We start from the raw sequence: 21501 nt of genomic DNA, 5'->3' as shown, positions 1-21501 counted from the left end.
ATTTCGAGGGAATCGTTGAAGCTGATGGAACAACGGGGTTTGGACGAAGCATACATCTCGGAGATGCTTTCCTAGGCAACACAACTGAGTGATCGAATTCCTTTAACCTAGGGTCAGATGAAAGGGTCAGACCAAGGTCAAAACAACCTGTTTTATTACTTTGAGGGTTGCTATAGGGTAGTTTCTGTGCTCATTTCGAATTATTGATGACAGAAACCGCATGGACCGTCTTACATGGACTTCTTATAGGTCAGAATAGGTCACTACCTAACATGACCCAGATTAGCATTGGTCTTTGAATATACTACCTGGCCTAAACTTAGCGCATTCCAATGCAAATTCAACAGTCTTCTATGATTTGGTCACCACAACCTTCGAAAGGTCAAACCATTTCTTACCCTGAATGAGCATGTGACCTTTTGCTTAGAACAAGCATCTAGGTTCGGAGGACAATTTGGAGACCATCTCAACGTGTGGCCCTATTTGATCTTAAGGCGGCTCAAATTTTTACCTAAGTGAGTTCGTAGAGGCCAACACACAGTGTGGATTTGGTATCTCTAGCCCTCTTAGTTTTTGAGATCTTAGGGGCGCCAAATTGACCCCCACCCGAGCGAAGGGTTCCCAACCGGCCATCCGGGCGCGTATCAATGCACGTTAACATATCGTTACAAGCTTCCCTGCAGCCCCACGGCCGTCAACAACGAACAGCAACGATGTCCTACGACGGTCGGTGCCCGCCACTCGTCAGTTAGTTCATTGCTAAGGCATGAGACAGGGGTAGGCAAACAATCACTTACACTTAGCTTAGCCATGCGCCACTTATATCCGCGTACCACTATACCACTTAACAATATGTTTCGAATCCGGCCGTACTAATAATTTATTTTTTCTATCGGCATAGTTTTGTTATCATGCAAACCAGCATTTCTTGGACATGATGTTGAAAACTTGTTGTTATGGTGTGGCGGGATTTTAGTTGCATATTCTTCTGCTGCTGAAAGTTGACACATCGTAGATGCAAATTTAAGTTCCAGCGCGGTGGTAAGTATGTATTTCATGCATTAAAATCGCGTCCCTTGAGTTAAAATGGTTCGTACCTGCAGACTGCCTGCCTTAAGCGCCTACCTATGCTTGCTGGCGTTAATACTACAGTCATGAAGGCACCAGCTGACCCAAACCTTCCAGGTCGGTATGTCCAGTGAATCAAGAATTCTCTGCTGGTACTTCGCATACCAATAAGAGAACGCGGAAGTTTCCTAAGATTGGGGCTCATAGACACTTTAAGCCGTCATGCACGGCCGTAGTCTAGTGCTAAATTCATTCGAGTATTAGAGGGGACTGGAACCTGCAACGTCATCCCCGCCCTCCATAACGCAACAGTTCCCGTATACCTGTTTTTATTGATAACTGTTTGTAAGTGTCCAGGCAGAGGTAACCTCGCAGTTAAAGGAAGTATTTCACATCTCTATGGGGTTTTAAACTCATCTACCTATCTTGAATATCATCCGGTGCAGTCAGCAGCCTTGCCTTGTGAATACCTCAACAAATTCCTCTAGTTTCTGAGCTACGCGCCCGCGAGGATGTGCTGACTTTTTCGGGGAGACCATTTCAAGGTTACCCAGGTATCCACGACGCCAAAATCACGTCAATCAAATTCCGTCGTTCCATTAGCCATGCAACGATCAAGGCCAAGCAAGACATACTTGTCGAGGCAATTATATCTGGCGTTCGTGAGCACGACCTCTAGATATATCGGCCGTCAATTCGCTCTCAGTCAATGCTGTGCAAAATACGATGACGCAATCAAACAATGGCGTATTGAGGAGTACGCTTACCAAACACAAATTATGTTTTTTGGAGCAGCCTTTTCCACTTACAAGTGTACCAATAGTTATGAGTCAGCTTCTTTCATTATATGTGGCGGTTCCTTCGACATCTTCAAATGTGGAACATTTTTTTCATCAGCACCTACACTTATGCACGCTGATATCGTAGTTTACTTGCACACGTATTTCACAGCTGATGTAAGGTCTCCACGGCCACTAAGCTCTGAGGGAGAATTTTGCAACTGATTGCGGCCTTCAGGTAACAGGTGGTGCATCTGAGAGGCACTCGGATTGGTGCATGTTTTGCACTCGATAGCCATTTGTCATATCAATTAATGTCAAGCCAATCGCACTTCCTAATTATTGCTCTTTGCTAGTGCTGGCATATCGCTTTGGGATGGAGAAAGATGCTACCCCAGTTGTCGCCATGCAACATGAAAGGGTGCACGTCAATGTTTCTTATAGACATGGTAGTTACCACCCACACGCCCCTTCCATTCCTGCTTTCGTATAATCATTTTACATGCCTCCTGAATCTGGATTTAAACCAGAGACAATTTTTGGGTGTCAATAGATCAACTGATGTCGGCGATTTTAGCGCAGGTTGGACCAGAAACGGATTGTGAGACATTTTACATGCGTGACGCGAAAAGGCTGATGCAGCTAAGGTCCCCGCACGAGCGCCAGTCTTTTCGTCATTTAGCGTAAAGCGATTTTTGGTTTCTTTTTTTATCAGCCGGTAGAGTGGACGCGGATCATGCGTTCATGCCCTGGTGTCGTATGTCATGCTCTCATGCTCCCCAATATTACTCACCTGAGGGTGTTGAAGACGTCGATCGCCATAACATTGACCCAGAATAGCGCTGCTGCGAAGGCGCTGAAATTAACAATGGCCAGCAGAACACAGCCGTCGGTGCCGTAATCCTGCCACAATGCCGCCATGGAGCAGAGGTAGCCGATAAGCAGGCAGACGCACAAGGACGTCACACATTTTCCGGGCAGGTTCCGTGTTTCGGGCACGGCACAGAACGCCGCCAGATGCAGCAGGAGGCACAACACGGACGCTGTACGACATGCCACCAAGGCGTATGAAAAGGCGGTTTGGAACCTTTTAAGTTGGAAACGCGGGTCACAAAAGGTTAGCTGTCCGTCACTGAGCTCGTAATAGCCGCGATCCAAGAACAGGTCATACGCCAGCACGTACGCGACGTCTTTGTCGCTGACCTGAAACTGGTACTCGTTTACGGTAACCTTGGGGCAGGTCAGGGAGCCGGTGGCGTTGGTGACGCCAGAGGAAACTGAGACTTCCCTGCAGATCTTGAAGAACGGGTCCCAGAGTCGGGCGCCGGTACAGATCCTGGCTGCTCCCACTGCGTTCATGCCCGACCGGGTGGTGATGTCGAGAAAAAAGACTGATGAATGCATGCGAGGACGCCTTCCCTCAGCAAAATTGTTGGTGGCCGGCCAGTACGTAATGTACTGTTGTGGTACATAGTTGCACAGGGCGCAGTGCGCGTTGCGGTACCTGATTCTGCCGTGATACATGTAGGCATTGTACGCGGTGCACATTAGGGCGAGTTCTAGGTTGGTCCAGTTAGCCGCACAGCTGGAAATTTTGGGTTGACAGTTCCGCATCAAATGTTCTTTGTCGTTATTGCCCGAATGTAGGGAAATTACGCACGCATGAAACGTTCCGTTGTTTTCGTCCATTAACTGCAATCCCCACTCTCCAGCAGGGTTCTGGAGTAAGTTCTCTTCAATGAAGGTATCGGTGATATTGAGGGCGTCCTGGTGCTCTTTGGTCAGTGTCGGACAGGATATCGCCGGCGTCCAAAACACAGACCCTGCTAAGTCACCGTGGCATATGGCGCAGTAATAGTTGCTGTAGGTCATCCCGCTGGCGGGGCTTGTAACCGGTAAAGCCGCGAACGGATCCTCGGCGAACGCCGCGTTGCGAGCACACAGGCTTCGCACCGAGGTGTCCCGCCACTGGACCGGACACCGGGACACCATGTACACATACCCGAAATCTGGGGATCGCCTGCATGCCAAGTCGTTGCGGGGCAGGGCCTGCGGGCTCACATTCAGGCAACAATCTCCGTACAGCGCGCACTCCTCGTCGCAGGAGCACTCTGCGAGCTCCCCTATTACGGGTGGGCATTTGTGCATCTCACTGCGCCACAGGTTGAGTGAGGCCAAGCTTGCGTCGATTATTGTCACGAGCTGGGCGTGCGCACGTGCCGCTGCCCAAAGGTTGGGTGGGGCGGCTACGATCGGCGCCGCCAGCAGGAGAAGCGCGGCCGCCGCCAGCATCGCCGCAACGACTGTGGCCGCGGCGGAGGGGTGACGCGCGCCCGTCCTCTGGGTTGGCAGAATGGCCTGCCCACGCCTCCGCTTCGCTGCCCTCGCCGCCCGAGCCAGACGCCGGATCACTGTGAAGGTAGGTCAAGTTTCAGCCCGGCGGCGGTTGGTCGGCCTCGCTATGTGATCTCAGCGCTGACCACCGTAACGTAACGATAGGTGGCAGAAACTAGGCCACGGGGCATCTCTTTAATGCGTCACCGGTTTGTAACCCGTTGCGGGGCCAAGCGTCAGCCCCCGCCGCAGGCCTTCTGACGTGGCTGTCAGGTCAGCTAGGCACCCGTTACCACGGCCGGTGCTTGGAAGAGGACATTGGGTCATATACAAGGGGCCCCCGAACGGTTCGTGATGCACTGGAGGTGAGCTACGCGGCGTGCGCACCGTCAAGCTTCTAACCATGGAGGCATATAGGAGGAGAAACAGACGGAGGGCCATGGCAGAATGCATTGTACCTGTCGACCACCGATTGGCCGGACTCGCCCGTCCACTGAGAGCGTCGGGCTCAGCCAGTGTATAATTACCCTCCTTTGGAAAACCCCCAACCGAAAAAATGACCTAATCTCCCAGGATCATGGAACTCACCTCCACCACTGGGTCACGAAGAGTCCAGCACCGTTCAGTTTGCCTAGATCAACATGCTTGATATAAACAATACAGGCTTTGGAGCTTCTGGAGTTCTTTGCTGACAGTTATCGACTTTCGATATGCCAAGAGGTACCGAATAAACGTCGTTAGCAAGCAAAGTTACGCTTCACGTTCTGCTGCCGATAAAAACTGAACAATTGTCATCATTCCACAGCACCTGGCACGCAAACGGAAACGGTAAAACGAAGTCAAGCACTAACTTTCAGGATAATACCATACCTACGTAAGCTGTTCAGTGCGTTCGCGGGAAACATTATGCATAGAGAAAAGACGGTACAGGTGGCATTATTTCTCGTGGTATAACCAGAAGAAAAGAGAGATAGGGTACCGATAGGGGGATGCGGATAGAGGGATAGAAAAGAGAAAATATTTTTTCGGGGGGGGAGCTACGTGCCTTAAAGAAGACGAATATCAGAAGTGATATTCGTTTCAATCGTTCGAGGCATTGTTGTTGTTCGATGAGCAACTGACAGAAAGCCCTAAGCCAGCCCTGGTCCAAACTGATGACTGTCCACATACCCTATTACAAACAAAAATCCAGTGCGTAGATTTTAGTTAGGTGCTGGAAATGTACAAGATGTGTAATCATGTCGTAGAACTTAAGTTTCCATTAAACGTTTGACAGGCTCTCGTTTGTAAAAACATGAAGCAGATGCTACGACAGTAAAAACTTTGGAGTTTGAATTAGTATTATGTCATAACTTTCCCACGATTGTAAAGAGCGTGAATGCTGCATTACACTTGAAAGCATGCATCACTTTTCAGCAAACAGCCATCATGTTCTAAAGGAAACTCATACGAAAACCTGAACCTGCCCGAGCAGTTTTTATTCCGGTAGATAAAAAACGCCACTGCTGACATAAATCCGCTGCAAAGCTACCAAATTAGACAAGTTTTCTTACTGTACTGTTGGGCAATCGCTGCTGTACACACACAATTGACAAATATAACACATATGTATTAAACGGCGAAGTGGTACGCGTGGAGAAGTAAGTGACGTTGACATATCAGCGAAGTGGAGCAGGACAAGAACGAGTCAGGGAGACGCAAAACAGAAACAAGTTGACAGGCATTGGGAATCATCTTTAAGAAAGCAACATACTGTCCAAGAAATCTGGCTTTTTGGGCATGGGGCGTAATCACGACTCTGAGCTCGTGGGGACAATCGGGATTGAAAGACTGAGACTGGAATGTAAAGGAGACTACCTGTAATGATAATGACATTTTGAATTGGAAGTTTGCAATAAAATAAACATTCTACAGACAACATTGGCGGATTACACGCATGGGCATGCAGCAAATAAAGAAGGGATACAAATCATGTTTTTCGTCCCCCGATCTCCATGGAAGTCTCGCCATCACTGGGCGTGCCATGACAGCCAGAAGACAGGAAATGGAGGATAGGTGGCAATAGGACAGAACAGGACATGTTTGCGGCCGGGGCAGGATGAGAGAGGACAAGTTAGAACAGGATTGAGGAGAAGATAATAGCACAGGGTAGGAAAGGACAGGGCAAAACCTTGAAACGCATGAAACAGCAGTCGTTATCGGGACTTAATGTCGCGCTCAACTGCTGAGGCCATGACGTCGCTCGCCTCTCACCCTGGCAGAAAGGGAGGGCACCGCGAGAAATTGAACCCTGTTCCTCTGGTTTCCCAAACGTGTACGTGGTTAACGCAAAACGTGGTTAACGCAAACACTCAAGTACCAGTACACTGATCCAATGCACTACCGGCACCCTGGGTGTAGAACAGCAAGCAAAATAAGCTAGGACAGTAATGGGGATGGCATGAAGGGACATGACAGAAAAGAAGAGGGTGGCGGATTACAGCACACAATGACGATAGGCAAAAGAAAATTGTCAAAATAAATTGCGAGGGATGTTTCTTTCATCCTCACACCAATTACAGTATGAACTTCGGCTACTGCCCCCCCCCCCCCGCCCCACCTTGCCTCTTCTTTCCACCCAGCATTGGCCAGTGTCGTCATCGCTCCACCTTCTACGCCCCTGCGTCCCCTGAATGTGGGGCACTCCGCGGCGATCTACGGCCAACGAGGGCGGTGGGCGGCAATCGACGTGCTGTTCGATGGCAAACGGACGGGTGGTGTCGCATCGACCCCGCTGTAAGTCCGCTTTACTAAAAACGGCGAATCAGGGCGATGGTTATTCAGTTACTTGCGTTCTCTCCTCGAGGCCACCGGCCATGTTCATGTGCACCGAGTACGCACACAATAAACTAATGACCTCAGGTTGCAGGGGTGTAGTTTCCTGCTTAGTAGTGATCCCCCACCTCCTACACTAAAACTCCAGTCTCCCCAATTTTGTGAAGAAAGTGAGCAAACCCGCGAAAAAGCGTTTGCTTGTGTACTTTTGAGGTGGGTCTCATAAATTTGAACTGCTCTTACCCCCACGCCAATACATTTTGCAAAATACGCCCCTGTCACGCTATCGGCACTGAGTGGCATCACTTATGTTGTGCCGCCTAACGCCGCGTACTAGACACACTCAAACATCAACGCAAATGTCTCGCCCACAGGGTTTACCTTTCTCTTCCCTCTCCCTTCCCCCCCCCCCCTCCCCATCCGAACTTTGAGAAGAGAACGTGCTAAATCTGTGCAAAAGCCTATTTGTTACCGTAATCTGGTGGTAGCTGGAGTAAGTTTACACCATTCAGCTCACCTACACCATCTCATTTTGTGAAGTTACACCCGTCCGTCTGTGGACGCTTGTTTTTGATGAGGCATTTAGGACTCGCTCAGTATTTTTTTTTGTCCCTTCTCTCTTCACTGCTCCTCGCCATTATTGACCGTGATAGACAAGAACGTCTTGCATGTCAAACTCCGAGCACTCAGTATGAGGGGATCCTGTGGTAGTAATCTGACCAGAGCCGCACGCTTGACGGTACTTGAAGTTCGACTACATGAAATTCGCTCACCCCTTTCAAGACCCTCGGCTTCTGCTCTTCGACTTGGCTTCAATAATTCTGTGCTGCCACCGTGCTGTTGCGCTATTATCCTACGGCCCTGGCTGCCACCCCGCCGCCCACCCGTAAACAACTTAACGGGCAGCCAGTAGTGACCCTCCCACTATTCCATGCGACACGATGAACCATACATTAACAGCAAAAATAAGAAACGCAAGTCGCAGAAAAGTAGCCCACTCCCACGATTTTAGTACAGCAATATTCACCAGCAATATTCACGCAGGCTGGGAGTGGCAAAGGTCTAGCCCGAGGGATGAAGTCGAAGGCTCCACTTTCCGCTACTCACCTGACTAAGCAAGCTTGTTGCAGGTGGGTGATCGAAAAACAGATTCGCCATTTACGGGGTGAATGCGTACGTAATAGTCATAAAATATATATACACGTAGGACACCCAGCCACATGGTTCGTCAAATGCATCACGAAGAAGTATACTCTTCAAGAAAATGATGTCCTGTGAGCCTCTTCATGCAACTTTTTGTTGCCTCAAGAGCATCTGTTATGGGTAGTTTAAGTGACACGTTGGAATTCCAGAGACAGGGGCTAACCCACGTCGCCACACGACAATGATGGTTTTTTGGTGAGTTTTTCATGAAAAAGACATCTGTTTCTTGTGGTTACTCTAGGGATATCTACTAGCGTAAGCAGGGCATCCGTTGCAGCTCGCAGGTTCGAAGTAAGCCTACTATGCACTAAGGAGATTAACTGCTGCTTTGCAACGTCCCTAATTTTAGTAACTCCACTTTTTAAAAATAGGATCGCAATGCGCCAGTATTTGTGGATTGGCAATAATTTGTATTGCTTAAGGCCTTGCACACGAACGTAAATATCCCACATGGATAAACGTCATGTAAACTGCAATCACACGCTTTGACATTTCTCTGGTAGGACTGTCATAACCTAAACTCTTCGTGACATTTGCAAACTGATGGAGGGAGAGGGGAGCGGAAGGGAACCATGGCCGCTAATACGATACAGATAACACATTCTTCCTGGTTCTGGAATCAGGAACCAGGAACCAGCTACCGGGAAGAAAACTTGGAACTAGGCGCATGTCTGATAATGACTGCTGCGTTACATTGTGAATATGGATAGTCTGACAGCAAATAACTCATCATATCCAGTAAGGGACTGGCATCAACTATTAGGCTGAGCCAGGCTTAAGCGCAAGGTCACCCAATTGTGGAGCAGGCCGCTACCGACGGCACTGTTAAGACCGGGTGGCGCACGGAAGTGGAAAATGTACGGTCCATCGTGCATGAAAACGTTGACCCGGCGCGCCATGGGAGTTTGGCCCCTCTGGACAAAGGAGATCCCTCAGTACAACACAAAGAAGCTTTTGTTCTTTTGATGTCAGACTGATCGAAATCGGCATGACAGTATTCGATGTAAAGCCCTCCGAAGACGATGCCTTTAAAGACAATCCGCTGGTCGGAAAAGTGCCCCGCGGAGTACTTCTGGCGTCTAGTGGAATAGACAGTAGTTGCTTTTAGAGAGAAAACAAATATTTAAAAGGTTTGAAGGTTTTGGAGATCATCAAAGTGCTGGGATAAAAGGCCTGATACGTACTTTTGATATCCCTAGATCTCCTTAGCCTCTTAGACAAACGTTGGTGGCGTCGCTCTAGCACAGGAAGCTAGGCAAATAAATACGACTCCAATTTGGTTCTTCTCAAACATTTAATAATTATGGACATGATTAAACCTATCAAAACGGTTTTTCAACTGTAATTGTGGGCACCATATGGCCAAAAAGTCCGCGTGCTTCAAATCTCATATCACCACCACTGCCCGCCGAATTGTTTTGATACAGAAGGAAGAGACAATTTCGATTAAAAAAGAAAGTCATTTCCCCCAACGCATCGGGAGCGTCCAAGATTTCATCACTTTTGCACTTTGTCTTCGATAATAGCGACAGAGATCAAAATGTTTTCGTAATTGCAACCACAGTCCAACAGTATGGTTACCATGACGTCGCACTCAATGCCCGTAAATCCCTTATGCAGACCAGAATTTGGCAGAACTTTTGGCGGTACCATGAAGAGTCAAGTCCTAAAAATTGAGCATCGAACGAAAAAGCTACGACATAAGCCTTACATAACTCGGTCAGAATCTCCCAAGACGTGTTTTAATTCTTCTCCTTCCAGAACAAAAAAAACTGCATTCCAAATGAAGCACTGAGCTAAACATGTCACGCAGAGCTTAAGAATGATAACTTCCATATTCCAGTTCAGCTCTAAGGCTTTGCACGAAAGCTACTCAAGTCGTGGTAGCATTACACACACTCGTTCTCCATAGGACCCGCGCTAAGTCCAAAACATCAGTTTTAACACAATTTTCTGAATGGCTCAGCATTTTGTTTTGAAGTAGCCGTTCCAACGGGAAAAATGCCAGCGCGCGCCCCCGCTCACAGCAATGAAAGTAATAAGTTAATTTGTGTTGCCTTTTCTGACAAGCGCGTTATGTAATATTCGCAATACCCAAATTGGCCTAAATTATTAGGCAATAAAAGACAATGCAATATGCAATAAAACGTAAAGAGTCGGAGACGCTCTAGTCAGACATATGCAGAATTAGGCCGTTATCGGGCGAATTCAACCAAACGTTATAGCATGACTGGTCTTTAGCCTATGACGTTAAGCGCCCTTACCTTTTAAGTGCAATTTGACTTTGGGAACAAGGCTTTCTGGGATGCTCAGCTCGGCGCAAGACTGTGTTTACGAATCAGAGCATGCTATTTACAGAGCAGAGCAATACGACGCACATTTTCAAACGCCCACCAAAGCACTTCTACTCAGATGGCATACGCCGTCTGCTGTGAAACCACATATATTCATTGCTTTCCTGATGGAACCACAAACATTCATTGTTATTCGGATGGAATAATTGGGTGGGGCAATCGTCCTTGCCTAATATCTTGTGTGTGCGTAACGTTTTGACCAATTCATTTTCTAGCCGTCATCATGCATAACTGAGCCCTCAGGACTAAATGGCATTTGGCTGTCAGCCATGCACGCGCCATAAACCGAACTTGCTCTTAGAATAGCTGGGATTCGAACCGGGGGTCTTCTCATGAAGTCGAGCGCTTTACCGCTGGGCTACTGGGGAAGGTGGTAAGGCGTATGGGGGAAGCTCACGGGGAAGGTGGTACCACTAAGCCCGTGACTTTAAAGGGAAAGCGCTGGGCTCACAATCCTCGCAGGACCCCGGTTAGAATTTCACCATTCCGGGGAAATAAATCCGATTGCGGCACACGCATGGCTGAAAAGCCACGCACCTCCCAGTCCTTCTCACGACTCATTAACACCTGCCGCCGCCGGATGAACTGGCCGAAATGTTATGTGCATACTAATACGGAACATGAGAACGATAGCCCGAACAATTATCCTACCCTGGTACCAACAGCCCGTCGCATTGATTCCGTTCTGGCTACTGACCTCTCTCTCAAGCCCATAAATAGCAGAATGCATCTTGACTAGCATGCTTCAGTGTACAGTGATCTGAATGTACGTGTTGGTCGATAGCTTTTTCTCTGTCATGCCACTCGTCATAAACAAAATTTATGTATGTGTTATATATAATATATTATATATACATACTATATTATATATATATATATATATATTTCCCCGGACCGGCCCGTCAGCGATCAGCACCAGGGAGCTAGAATCACTTTTAAAACTAGGGTGCGAGTGAAAAATTACATCGCAAAAAAACCGTGCGGGAGTGAAAAAATCATTTAACAAAGGATGGAACTTATGAGCTCGTGACTGATGCGTGAGCAAATAAAGACATCTATTTAAATTTGGCATTGACGTAATATCAGGAAACTGACAAAACTATTTTGTTTTTTAACATCTTAGGCCATTGAAGTGAAACAGAATACATAAACACGCGCCCGGGTTTGGGGGGGCAAATTGACCCCCCCTCCCGAGGGCTATTCGCGAATGGCTTCTGGACGGCGCGGCGTAGCCGCACCAAATTTTGCATGGCTGTAGAAAATTGCATAGCGGATCGCTTGACTACACATTTTACAACATACCTTGCAAGGTCGCTGGCCTACGACAGGTCAAGTCAGCCCATGGTTTCAGCGAAGGCAATTCCCAGGGAATCGTTCAATCTAATGCAGACGGAGTGCTTGACCGAAGAACATATATCTCTGAGATGCTTTCTTAGACACCACAAATATTGACCGAGCAAATTCGTTGACCCAAGGTCAGGTATGATGGTCAGAACCAGGGTCAAAACCAACCTGATATATAATTCCGGGGCTTGCTGTATGGGATAGTTTCTGTTGCTCATTTCGCATTTCTTGACAGCAGAAACCGCATTATACATCTTCAGTTGACTTCTCAGAGGTCAGAACAGGCCATTGACCTTAAGACGACCCGGGTCGAACTTTTTGTTTTAGGGACCATATTGCCTAGCGTAATCCTTGTCGCTTATTCAAATGCAAAACGTGAGCAGTCTGGTATCATTTTGGTCACCATGACCTTCAAAAGGTCAAACAAGGTCAATGACCTCAAATGGGCTTGTGACCCTTTGCTTAGAGACAGTTGCCGAAGTTCTAGGGGCCCTTTGGAGACCAACCTGGAATTTGACCTTGTTTAACCTTATTCGACCTGAAGGTCATGACCTAGGAAGCTAAAACCTGAACCTACGTGAGTTCACGTGTAGGTCAAGACACCCCGTAAATTTGGTGTCTCTAGCTTTCTTAGTTTCCCAGATCTCAGAGGGGGCCAAATTGACCCCCCCCCTACCCGAGTGAAGGGTATCTAGCCGGCCAACCGGGCGCGCGTTAAAGCATAGTAATTTTATGACAGTATTATGATCATAACAAATTATTAACACCAATAATTAGATGTTGTACTTTTCAATTTCCTTCCCGCAGCACTTTTAAAACAAAACAAAGCAAAGGAATTCAATGACAAAATACAACAGAAAATTCAACAAGCATAAAACACTCCAACAAAACACCTTGGACTCCTACACATCAGCCCATCACCAAGCCAAACACAATATACTTCTGGCTTCTGTAAGATGGGGTCAGGGAAAACAACATTTGTCACTGTTTCTTACAAAATACCAATTGCTTATTTCCATGAAAGTAGCCTCTGCCTAACCCAAAGAGGCCTTACATCATCTCATCCTGTGTAGCCTGTTTGTACCACAGCAGCAGTTGTGAGTTGCTGATTCTTGCACAATTCCTATTGCCACTTATCATGCACTTGACCAACTCAACCTAAGAGTAGCCCATATGATGAACATCATCTCAACTCACCAATCTGTTGACAGCAGGCACCACTTGTGCTGAAGTCAAGGGCAATAATAGGCATGCTCCACAAAACAATCTGTCTTCTCCAAGAACAACACAACTTTTAGATGACCATCCCAGTATTGCTGCTTGCCTTTTCAGCTGCAGCAAATGCATCCATTTGGGCTTGTTTATTCATATTAATGACAAAGTTTGGTGATGTTGGCTTCACATTTAAATGGGGTGGTCTGACTCTTTGTTACATACCAATACTTAACTCACATTATAATTGCTATGCAGCTTAGAGTGTCACTGTGTTAAAAATGTAGTGCATATACACAGCACAGTCATTTGCAAACCATGACAACTACAGAAAACATCTGGTTAAAGCACCATGAGAGACCACATTAAGACATTTGGGCAAATAACCAAGAATATGGAACAAAATAAGCCCATTGCACGCCTCGTGGCATCATAATTTCTTTTATGGCAAAAATCGGTGCATTAAAACAAAAACATGGCTAACTCTGGTTACCAATCATGTGTTGAAAGCAGGCAAGGTAAGCAATTACTTGGTCCACAGGAGACTTACTGGCTTATTCCTGCTCCTCCAAAAGCAAAAACTCAGTACCTTTTGCATGGTCTGCTGGCAGACAGTCATCCGACTCACCGCCAGCTACAAATATCAATCATGCCCACCAGCCTTCCGGATTAAAATGCGAAAGAAGTAAGAATTGTGCATATAATCATCTCCAGAGGGCAGAATTTCGCCAACGAGCACTTCTGTATTAGCTGCGTCAGGTGTGTCCCAACGCTCTGCATGGTGCCATTCCAATAGCCTTGCCAGGTAGCCTGGCCAGACACTCGAAAAGCTTGGATTTACCATTATTGAGCACCGGCATGAACCAAGAACACGGTTAACCGAAGGTTTGGGAGCAAAAATGACGGCAAAAATAAGTTTCGTGCTTCAAATTGTCTTCTTCATTCCTGCAAATTATTCACGCTTGGGTGCATATCAAACATGTTGGGCGGCTGGCGAATTGATCCAATTTATGTATGAAACACGTACAAGTTTGCTGTTAGAGCATCCCGCAGAGAATTGATCAAAATTTTAAGAAGCAGATGGTACCTCAAAAGGCAATCGAAAAAGAAGGAAGAATAAAGTGGTATGGCACTGGTATGATACCAAGAAAAAATAAAAGTAGGCTAAATAAATATAAAGACTGGTACTTTTCTCGCAACATGTTGTTATCAGCTGATTTGACTTAAAACCTGCTAATACAAGTGCTCAAATGCTGACATTCATTTTGAAAGTTTAATTTATAGGACATTTCTTGAACTTTTCACTCATGCATTTCCGGAGTGATGCAATCTAGTGGTCAAAATTCCTCAGGAAAAAAGAAATACGTGGAGTAAAATTCTCTACCTGGCCTTGCTGGTGTTTACACCAGGCTCCGCTTTCGTGGTGTTGTGGTGAGATAAAAAAAAATAGGGGACGCGTGAAAACCTTGCATTTGGCGCACAGCTGCAGTTTGGTCGTGCATTTTGTAGACAAACCAAACTTAATGCGTGCAAGTGGCTGGGGTCGCTGGGGTTCTTGGGCTTGGAGGTACCAGACGCCCTTGCTCTGTGCATGCATAGACATGATTCAGATGTAGGTGAGGCATGATATAGCCATAGGTGTCCAGGTTTTACGGAGCCTCGTTTATGCTTGGTGGTTTCAATTGAGCTCGGTTTTGGATGGCATCTAAAAACCTCAGAAAGGGAAATAGGGGTTTGGCATGTGCGATTAGGCAATGTCAGGCAGGAGTGAACAAATCACATAAAATATGGGGAAATGGAGTGAAAAATTGTTCCTCATAGAGTGTTGCTTTATGCCCAAAGTCGGCAATTCTAGGGCACTGATTCAGCACTCACCACTGTCAGGAACGCTCCGATGCGCCGCGTGCGCCGATGACTGGTCTGGCGCCGCTGGCGCCAGCCACTCGTTCGACCGAGCGCTTATCCGCTCGTCCGCATACTGCGTGGGTGAAGCGTCGCAGGGCGGGGCTGCCCGGCACCGTGGTGTGCGGCGCAGAGAACGGGGTCCCACGGCAGCCGACGTCCGAACTAAGCCAAATGTCAACTGCAGCCCGTCCTTGTAACATACCGTCCCGTGACGTCAGTAAACATACCGTCCCGTGACGTCGGTCCTGGATACGTGCTGTGGTTGGCATCCGTGGAATGCAGGGTCATGCAAGTTCAATGCGTCACCCACGTGAGACGCTACCGCACAAAATGTGCGAATGAGATTCACGCTGCTGGGACGAAACTTGGAGTGACAGGTGCTTCCGTGCATTGTCTTCTAAATATGAGTGCAACGAATCATTGCCTGACATGCTTAGCTAGTATTTTTTGTTTTCACTACGTTTGCTAAAAACACACTGATGTTCGACCTCCACCTCCTCCCTCATATCAAGACGAGCGCTAATCAGCTTAATCTGCCAACCTGCTATCTCCGCGCTGATATGATAATCTACGGACTGGACCAGAACCGGCCGCCAGCCTTTTACCTTATAAACAAACGAATGAGCACACTTGCAAATCCAGCCAGGCAATGAAACATGCATACATACGGTCGGTCGCACAAATATGGCCGGCGACATGACGGCGCCACCGTCCAAGCGCAGCGCACTTTTGCAGCTAGTGCCCGGGTCCGATTGGCACGTGGCATGGGTGGGGTGAGAGGGATGACCGGCTCCCATCGCTCCCGCCATGGCGCGCAGCCAGGAATTTCGCTCCGGGAGACGTTGGCTGTCCGGAACCCTTTCCGAAGTGCCCCCTCTCCCAAGCTGGAAGGGTGCTAGCGGCACGAGGTCAAAACCCAGTCGTGTGGGTCACCAATAGGTGGCGCCAACGAGTGCTGTTCTGTGTGGCATTGTGCGCCAGGTGAGAAATGTGTGCATCCCCACAGCTTCGCTGCTCTGTTTATGTTAGGTAATGATATTAGTGACATGCCTGTCACAGAACGGTTGACAGTATGACCATTGTTTGGCCGCTATTGACATATTGACTACCGGAACTAGGCAGATGTTTGCTACTGTCAAGTGTGGTAGTGAAACCGAGCCATATCGCTAATATTGTATGATTATTATATAATACAAATATAATATAATATAATATATATATATATATATACTAACATAATATCAAATTACTCCTTATATCGCTGTGACACCACGGACGGTGAGCGTCGCCAAGGTGGGGTGGCGCTGTACATCAGTCAAGAATTAAACACACGCCACTCACTCTTAACACACCTCTTCAGGCTGTTGCATGTTCAGTTCGACTGCATGGCCGTACCATCGAAATATGCTCAATATACATTACACCAAATTATAATAATACGGAGCTCTTACGGCAACTTGACCAACTCGTTGCTCAATTTCAAAACCTTTTCTCATCCTCGGCGATCTCAACGCTCACAGTCCAGCTTGGAGTAACGGCACCCAAGCCGTTGATCGCCGAGGACATTTGGTTGAAGATTTTATTGATACGCACAACTTAGTCCTGCTAAACAAAGGCAATAATACTCATCACCACTTACCCACTGGTACAGAACAGCATCGACCTGTCGCTGTGCTCTCCCTCAATAGCGGCATACTTTGATTGGACTGTTGAGGGAGATATACACGACAGCGACCATTTTCCAAGTAAACTTTACACCACTTTTGACGCAACCGCTGACGAAGTTTTGCGATCCATACCCCGCTGGAATTTACGAAAAGCAGACTGGGCCAAATTTCAAGAATTGTGTTGTGTGAACCGAAACTGTTACGAATCACCAGAGCAGGGTGTTGGCCTTATTACACATATTATTCATGCTGCAGCGACCGCGACAATTCCACTGACTAAAACCCCATCACGCCGCATCCCAGCACCATGGCGGACGACGAAGTTAAGAACGCTATTGCACGTCGGAAACGTGCTTTCCGCTTCTTTCGTCGCCACTATGATGTACCTCATTTTCTTACCCGAAAATATGAGCGTGCTCGAACCAGACGAATTATAAGGAAAGCCAAACGTCATTCTTGGCAAGCATACATCCAGCAGTTCACTGCTGCTACTCCTCTAAGCCAGCTATGGGGACTGGTTCGAGCACTTTCCGGAAAACGCACCTCTATTTCCTTGCCCACTTTACGCATTAATAACCAAATCATTTCGGCAACACCTCTTATCACCAATGCTCTTGCTGAAAGTCTCTCAGTGTAGCTCATCCGGAAATTACCAACCAGGATTTGTGGAAACTTCGCAAGCCCGTTTTCGTTTACATACTAATTGTTCTTCTTCCGATAACACCAAGACTAAATTTACCATTCTCATTTCTGGAACTACAAAAGGCCATAAAATCGCCGGCAGCACCTCAGTAGGTCATGATCAGTTACACTATTCTTTTTTTCGTAATCTTTCAGAAGATATGCTTCGTTTTATATTGGCAGTTTTTAATGATTTGTGGTCAAGCCATATCCTGACGCCTGAAAATACATCATTATTATTCCGCTTCCAAAGCCGGGAAAAGATACCAAGGACCCATCAAATTATCGTCCCATTGCACTTACCATCTGTCTAGTAAAATTGTTTGAGCGGATGTTGGTGAAGCGAATTTCTCTGGATTGCAGAGCGAGACTGATTACAAAAAAAATCAATGTGGTTTCCGACACAATCGGCACAATAGACCATGTCATCAGACTTGAAACTGACATCAGACATTCTTTTAAACATCGACACCACACAACTGCCGTATTCCTGGATATTAGCCGAGCCTACGACATGGTCTTTAAACCTGCACTAATTTTCAAGCCCCATCAGTTAGGGTTTAAAGGCCATTTGGAACATTATCTTATTGGGTTTCTTTCCGGCATCAGACCATTTCGTGTGAGATGCAGTTCAGCCGTTTCCGACACTCCCCATCTGGAAAACGGCCTCCCACAAGGAGCGTATCTCACCAATTCTCTTTAATTTTATGATAAACGATTTATTTGACTCATTACCAGCGGGCATTTGCTCTTCACTTTTCGCGGATGATAGCGTGATCTGGTGCTCAGACGCTGAATATGACCATTTGCTGTCACGGCTCCAAGCCGCCCTAAACAAGGTGCAGCAGTGGTCAGAGCGTTACGTGTTCCGTTTCTCCGCTGCCAAATCTGCAGTTATGATTTTCACAAAAAATATTCATGGTACTTCCAATTTTCGGCCCCGATTAGATGAACATTACATTCCTTTCGTTTCGTCTTTCAAATTTCTTGGCATCGTACTTGGCCCAAGATTGTCGATGCGACAGCACGTGGAGCATGTTCGTTCCAAATGCCTAAAGAAACTCAATTTCTTTAGATGCATTTCCGGGTCAAGATACGGTGCCGACCGCCAATCGTTATTACGTCTATACAAACCCTTAGTTCTTCCCATCATTGAATATGGCTCCGTGGTATATGCAGGAGGCAGCCAACATACTCTCAAACCGCTGTCCACCATACAAAATATGTTTTTGCGAGTTGCCCAAGGAGCTCTGCGTACTTCCCCGATTTCAGCGCTTGAAGTGGACGCTCATGTTATGCCTCTTGCCCTCCGACGAATGGAACACACATTGAGATACATAACAGAAGTGCGATAAAATCCCAGTCACCCAGCATTTGAATCCATGCATATCTTACCTCACATTCACCATAACTACGTAGGACCGGCAGAACGTCGCTCAGGACTTACAATAGCACTCGAACCACTGTCTACTGTACCACTCTTCAGTTTGCTTTACCGCATTCTTCCGTTCCACCTGCTTTAATAGTACCACCATGGCAGTTGACCCTTCGGAAAGTTTTGTTTCTTTTTGATGATCCCAAACGCATTTTCACAAGTTATGTTCAACAAACATTTAATCGTCTAATTTCAAAAATCAAAATAGCAGCTTTATTTACACCAATGGCTCCAAGGCCAATAACCACACCGGATGTGCAGTTATTTGCACTGAGCATTACTATAAAAATTGTCGGTTACCAGATGGCACGTCAGTATATTTGGCTGAATTATTTGCTCTTTTCCTTGCATGGCAACACATTCAACAACACACCCATACAACGGAGACGATAGTGATTTGTTCGGATTCAAAGACAGCTATACAATCTCTTATTGACCCAGACTTCACACACCACCTCTTGTTAAAATCGTCAATCTCTATTATATATTACACACACAGGATATGAATATCAAATTTCTGTGGATTCCAGGACATACAGGCATCATGGGCCATGAACGGGCTGACCAACTAGCCAAGGAAGCTTTGACAGACCCTCACATCATGGAGATCTCTGTTGATCATGCATCTACAAAACATTCCATTCGCACAATGACAAAACATTTTTGGCAACAACGATGGACCGATACTACCAGACACAACTTCATGATATCAAACCAGACATTGCCCTTGGCTATCAACGCATCGTAAAGACCGACTGGAGGAGAAGGTGCTGGCCCGTCTACGAAAAGGACACACTACACTCACATTGTTACATATATTTAAGTCAACCTCGTCCTCACTGTCAGCCGTGCGATCATCCACTTTCGGTTAAACATATTGTTAAGTGTACAAATATCAACAGCACCGCAAAGATATGCAGGCCTTTTGTGGTAATCAAAGTATAGTTTTCTTTAAAAAACGTCCTTGGCGATGACCATCCTGAACTGCTTAACATTGCCTTTCACTTTCTCGGACTTACCGGTTTGCTTCAAGCTTTGTAAATGTCAATAAATAATCCTTTTCTGAGCACACATAATAACACCAATTTGAAATAACATCATCCAGGCGTGAAATCGTCTGAACAGGCCGAAACGCCTCAAACAAATAAACAAACAAACAATATCGCTAATATACTTTTGTGCAACCTGACAGCGCAATGTTCTTTGCTCTTCGTGATCCGTCCCTCTCTGGACGCGCTTCCCTGTCCGTCAGCCCGGGCCGGCATCACCTCGATGCCGAAGTTTCAAACCGGACCAGCAAGACCAACGCAGAAGTGCCATTCCCGGCCACTCGGCCGCAACCAGCCGGTTGACAGACCGAGTCCTGAGGTGCGGGTGATCACGCTTGTGTCGCACCGCACGGGGCTCGGGTTGTTAACTGAGGAAAACAAAGGGCAACCACTGCCACATTCTCTGTTTCGTCGCCGAATACAGTGACGTGCGCGACAGGGTCTGTGCCAGAAACGCAACTTTTCAACCCGCCAACCCGTCAGTATCTAAACCGTAAGAATCCGCAGGCTTTCGGGTGGATTGTGGCCAAACTTGGCGATCTTTCGCGAGTCAAACGACTCTAAAGGCAAAATAATGCATTTAGACTATTCCGTAACCTGTAATATCATCTTAAAAACGGAGCGTGTTGTAAAACCTGCAACAGTTATGAAACGATCATATTTTTGTCTTCTTACAGCAAGGGCACGAGTGACAGAAAAACCATGGCAGACACGACCCTCGGTTAACCAGCTTGCACAAATTTTACAACTTAAAGCACACACAGCTGTGCCGACTTGATAAATCTGTGCAGACCTGATAAACCTGTGCTGACCTGACCTGTGTTGACCCATTTCACGGGTGGCAACGCCATTGGACAAAAAATATCAATGCTTATGTGGAATATTCAAATGCCAATCAGACAACACTCTCAATATTCATGTATTAAAAAGTGACAAGACCCTTAGCTCCAACATAAATATATAATTGACCACGCCTTGGCCAAACGCTTCGCACGCAGCATTCCACAAGCATTCAACAGCCGGTAGCCTAGGCCGCAACATTCATGACTGGCAAGTTGTGCAGTAACTGAATCATTACATTATCAATTTTGCCGCAGAATGTTCAAATGAGTCATTATATGTAAACTGAGACGTAATGAACAACAACAATGAACATGTACAAGCAAAGAACAACATGCATCTGATTAGCCCGGAGGCATCTGAAATTACTTGAACACAATCTGATCCTCCAACCACCATCCCAAATACCGCATTATAATTCAGGTGTCTTGCGACTGAGAAATGTGATCACACTTGATCGCCACAACAAACCAAAGATGCCGCTAGCACAGCACAGCCAATTTTTGGTACAACATCCTAAATCTGGTGTTAATCCCGATTCTGGTATACTTATAGCATGTGTCGATACCTACTAGTCAAAACTTTGGAGTACCCGGTGTTGTATTGCCCTGATAAATGCGTGAGAAACCGTGAGCTTTTGATTTCCTGCCTTCGCTCACTGTTATTGCAGCCAGCAGTTACTGGCGTGCGAAATGCACATAAGAAGCCGAAAAAATGGTGGCATAGGGTTCCTTTATTAACGTCTGCAGAACGCGCAACTTTGGACTAAGATTACAGGGCACCTACAGAAAAGGGGGCTTGCGTACTGCGGTTAAT

The 21501-nt window shown here is 46.7% G+C and overlaps 2 protein-coding genes across 4 annotated transcripts in view; one reads left to right on the top strand and one right to left on the bottom strand.

Moving 5' to 3' along the window:
• The window catches only part of LOC119092936 (adhesion G protein-coupled receptor E3-like), a 49207-nt gene that overhangs the window by 16213 nt on the left and 11493 nt on the right, over positions 1–21501 (top strand). The window lies entirely within an intron of this gene.
• Positions 1249–15092, bottom strand: LOC119092935 (uncharacterized). The gene is made up of 2 exons (XM_037215831.1): positions 14984–15092; positions 1249–4258 (listed from the first exon to the last, which is right to left on the bottom strand). The coding sequence occupies exon 2, from the start codon at positions 4137–4139 to the stop codon at positions 2637–2639; it is 1503 nt and encodes a 500-aa protein (XP_037071726.1). The 5' UTR covers positions 4140–4258; positions 14984–15092; the 3' UTR covers positions 1249–2636.

Source organism: Pollicipes pollicipes, unplaced genomic scaffold (assembly GCF_011947565.3).
Source record: "Pollicipes pollicipes isolate AB1234 unplaced genomic scaffold, Ppol_2.1 Scaffold_3716;HRSCAF=4358_pilon_pilon_pilon, whole genome shotgun sequence".
NCBI classification, from domain to species: Eukaryota; Metazoa; Arthropoda; class Thecostraca; order Pollicipedomorpha; family Pollicipedidae; genus Pollicipes; species Pollicipes pollicipes.
The sequence above is the reverse complement of the archived record's forward strand: the minus strand, read 5'-3'. Positions and strand labels throughout refer to the sequence as shown.

What these genes read in the sequence shown, in the direction of transcription:
- LOC119092935 (XM_037215831.1), bottom strand. Translation starts at nt 4,139, where the DNA reads ATGCTGGCGGCGGCCGCGCTTCTCCTGCTGGCGGCGCCGATCGTAGCC.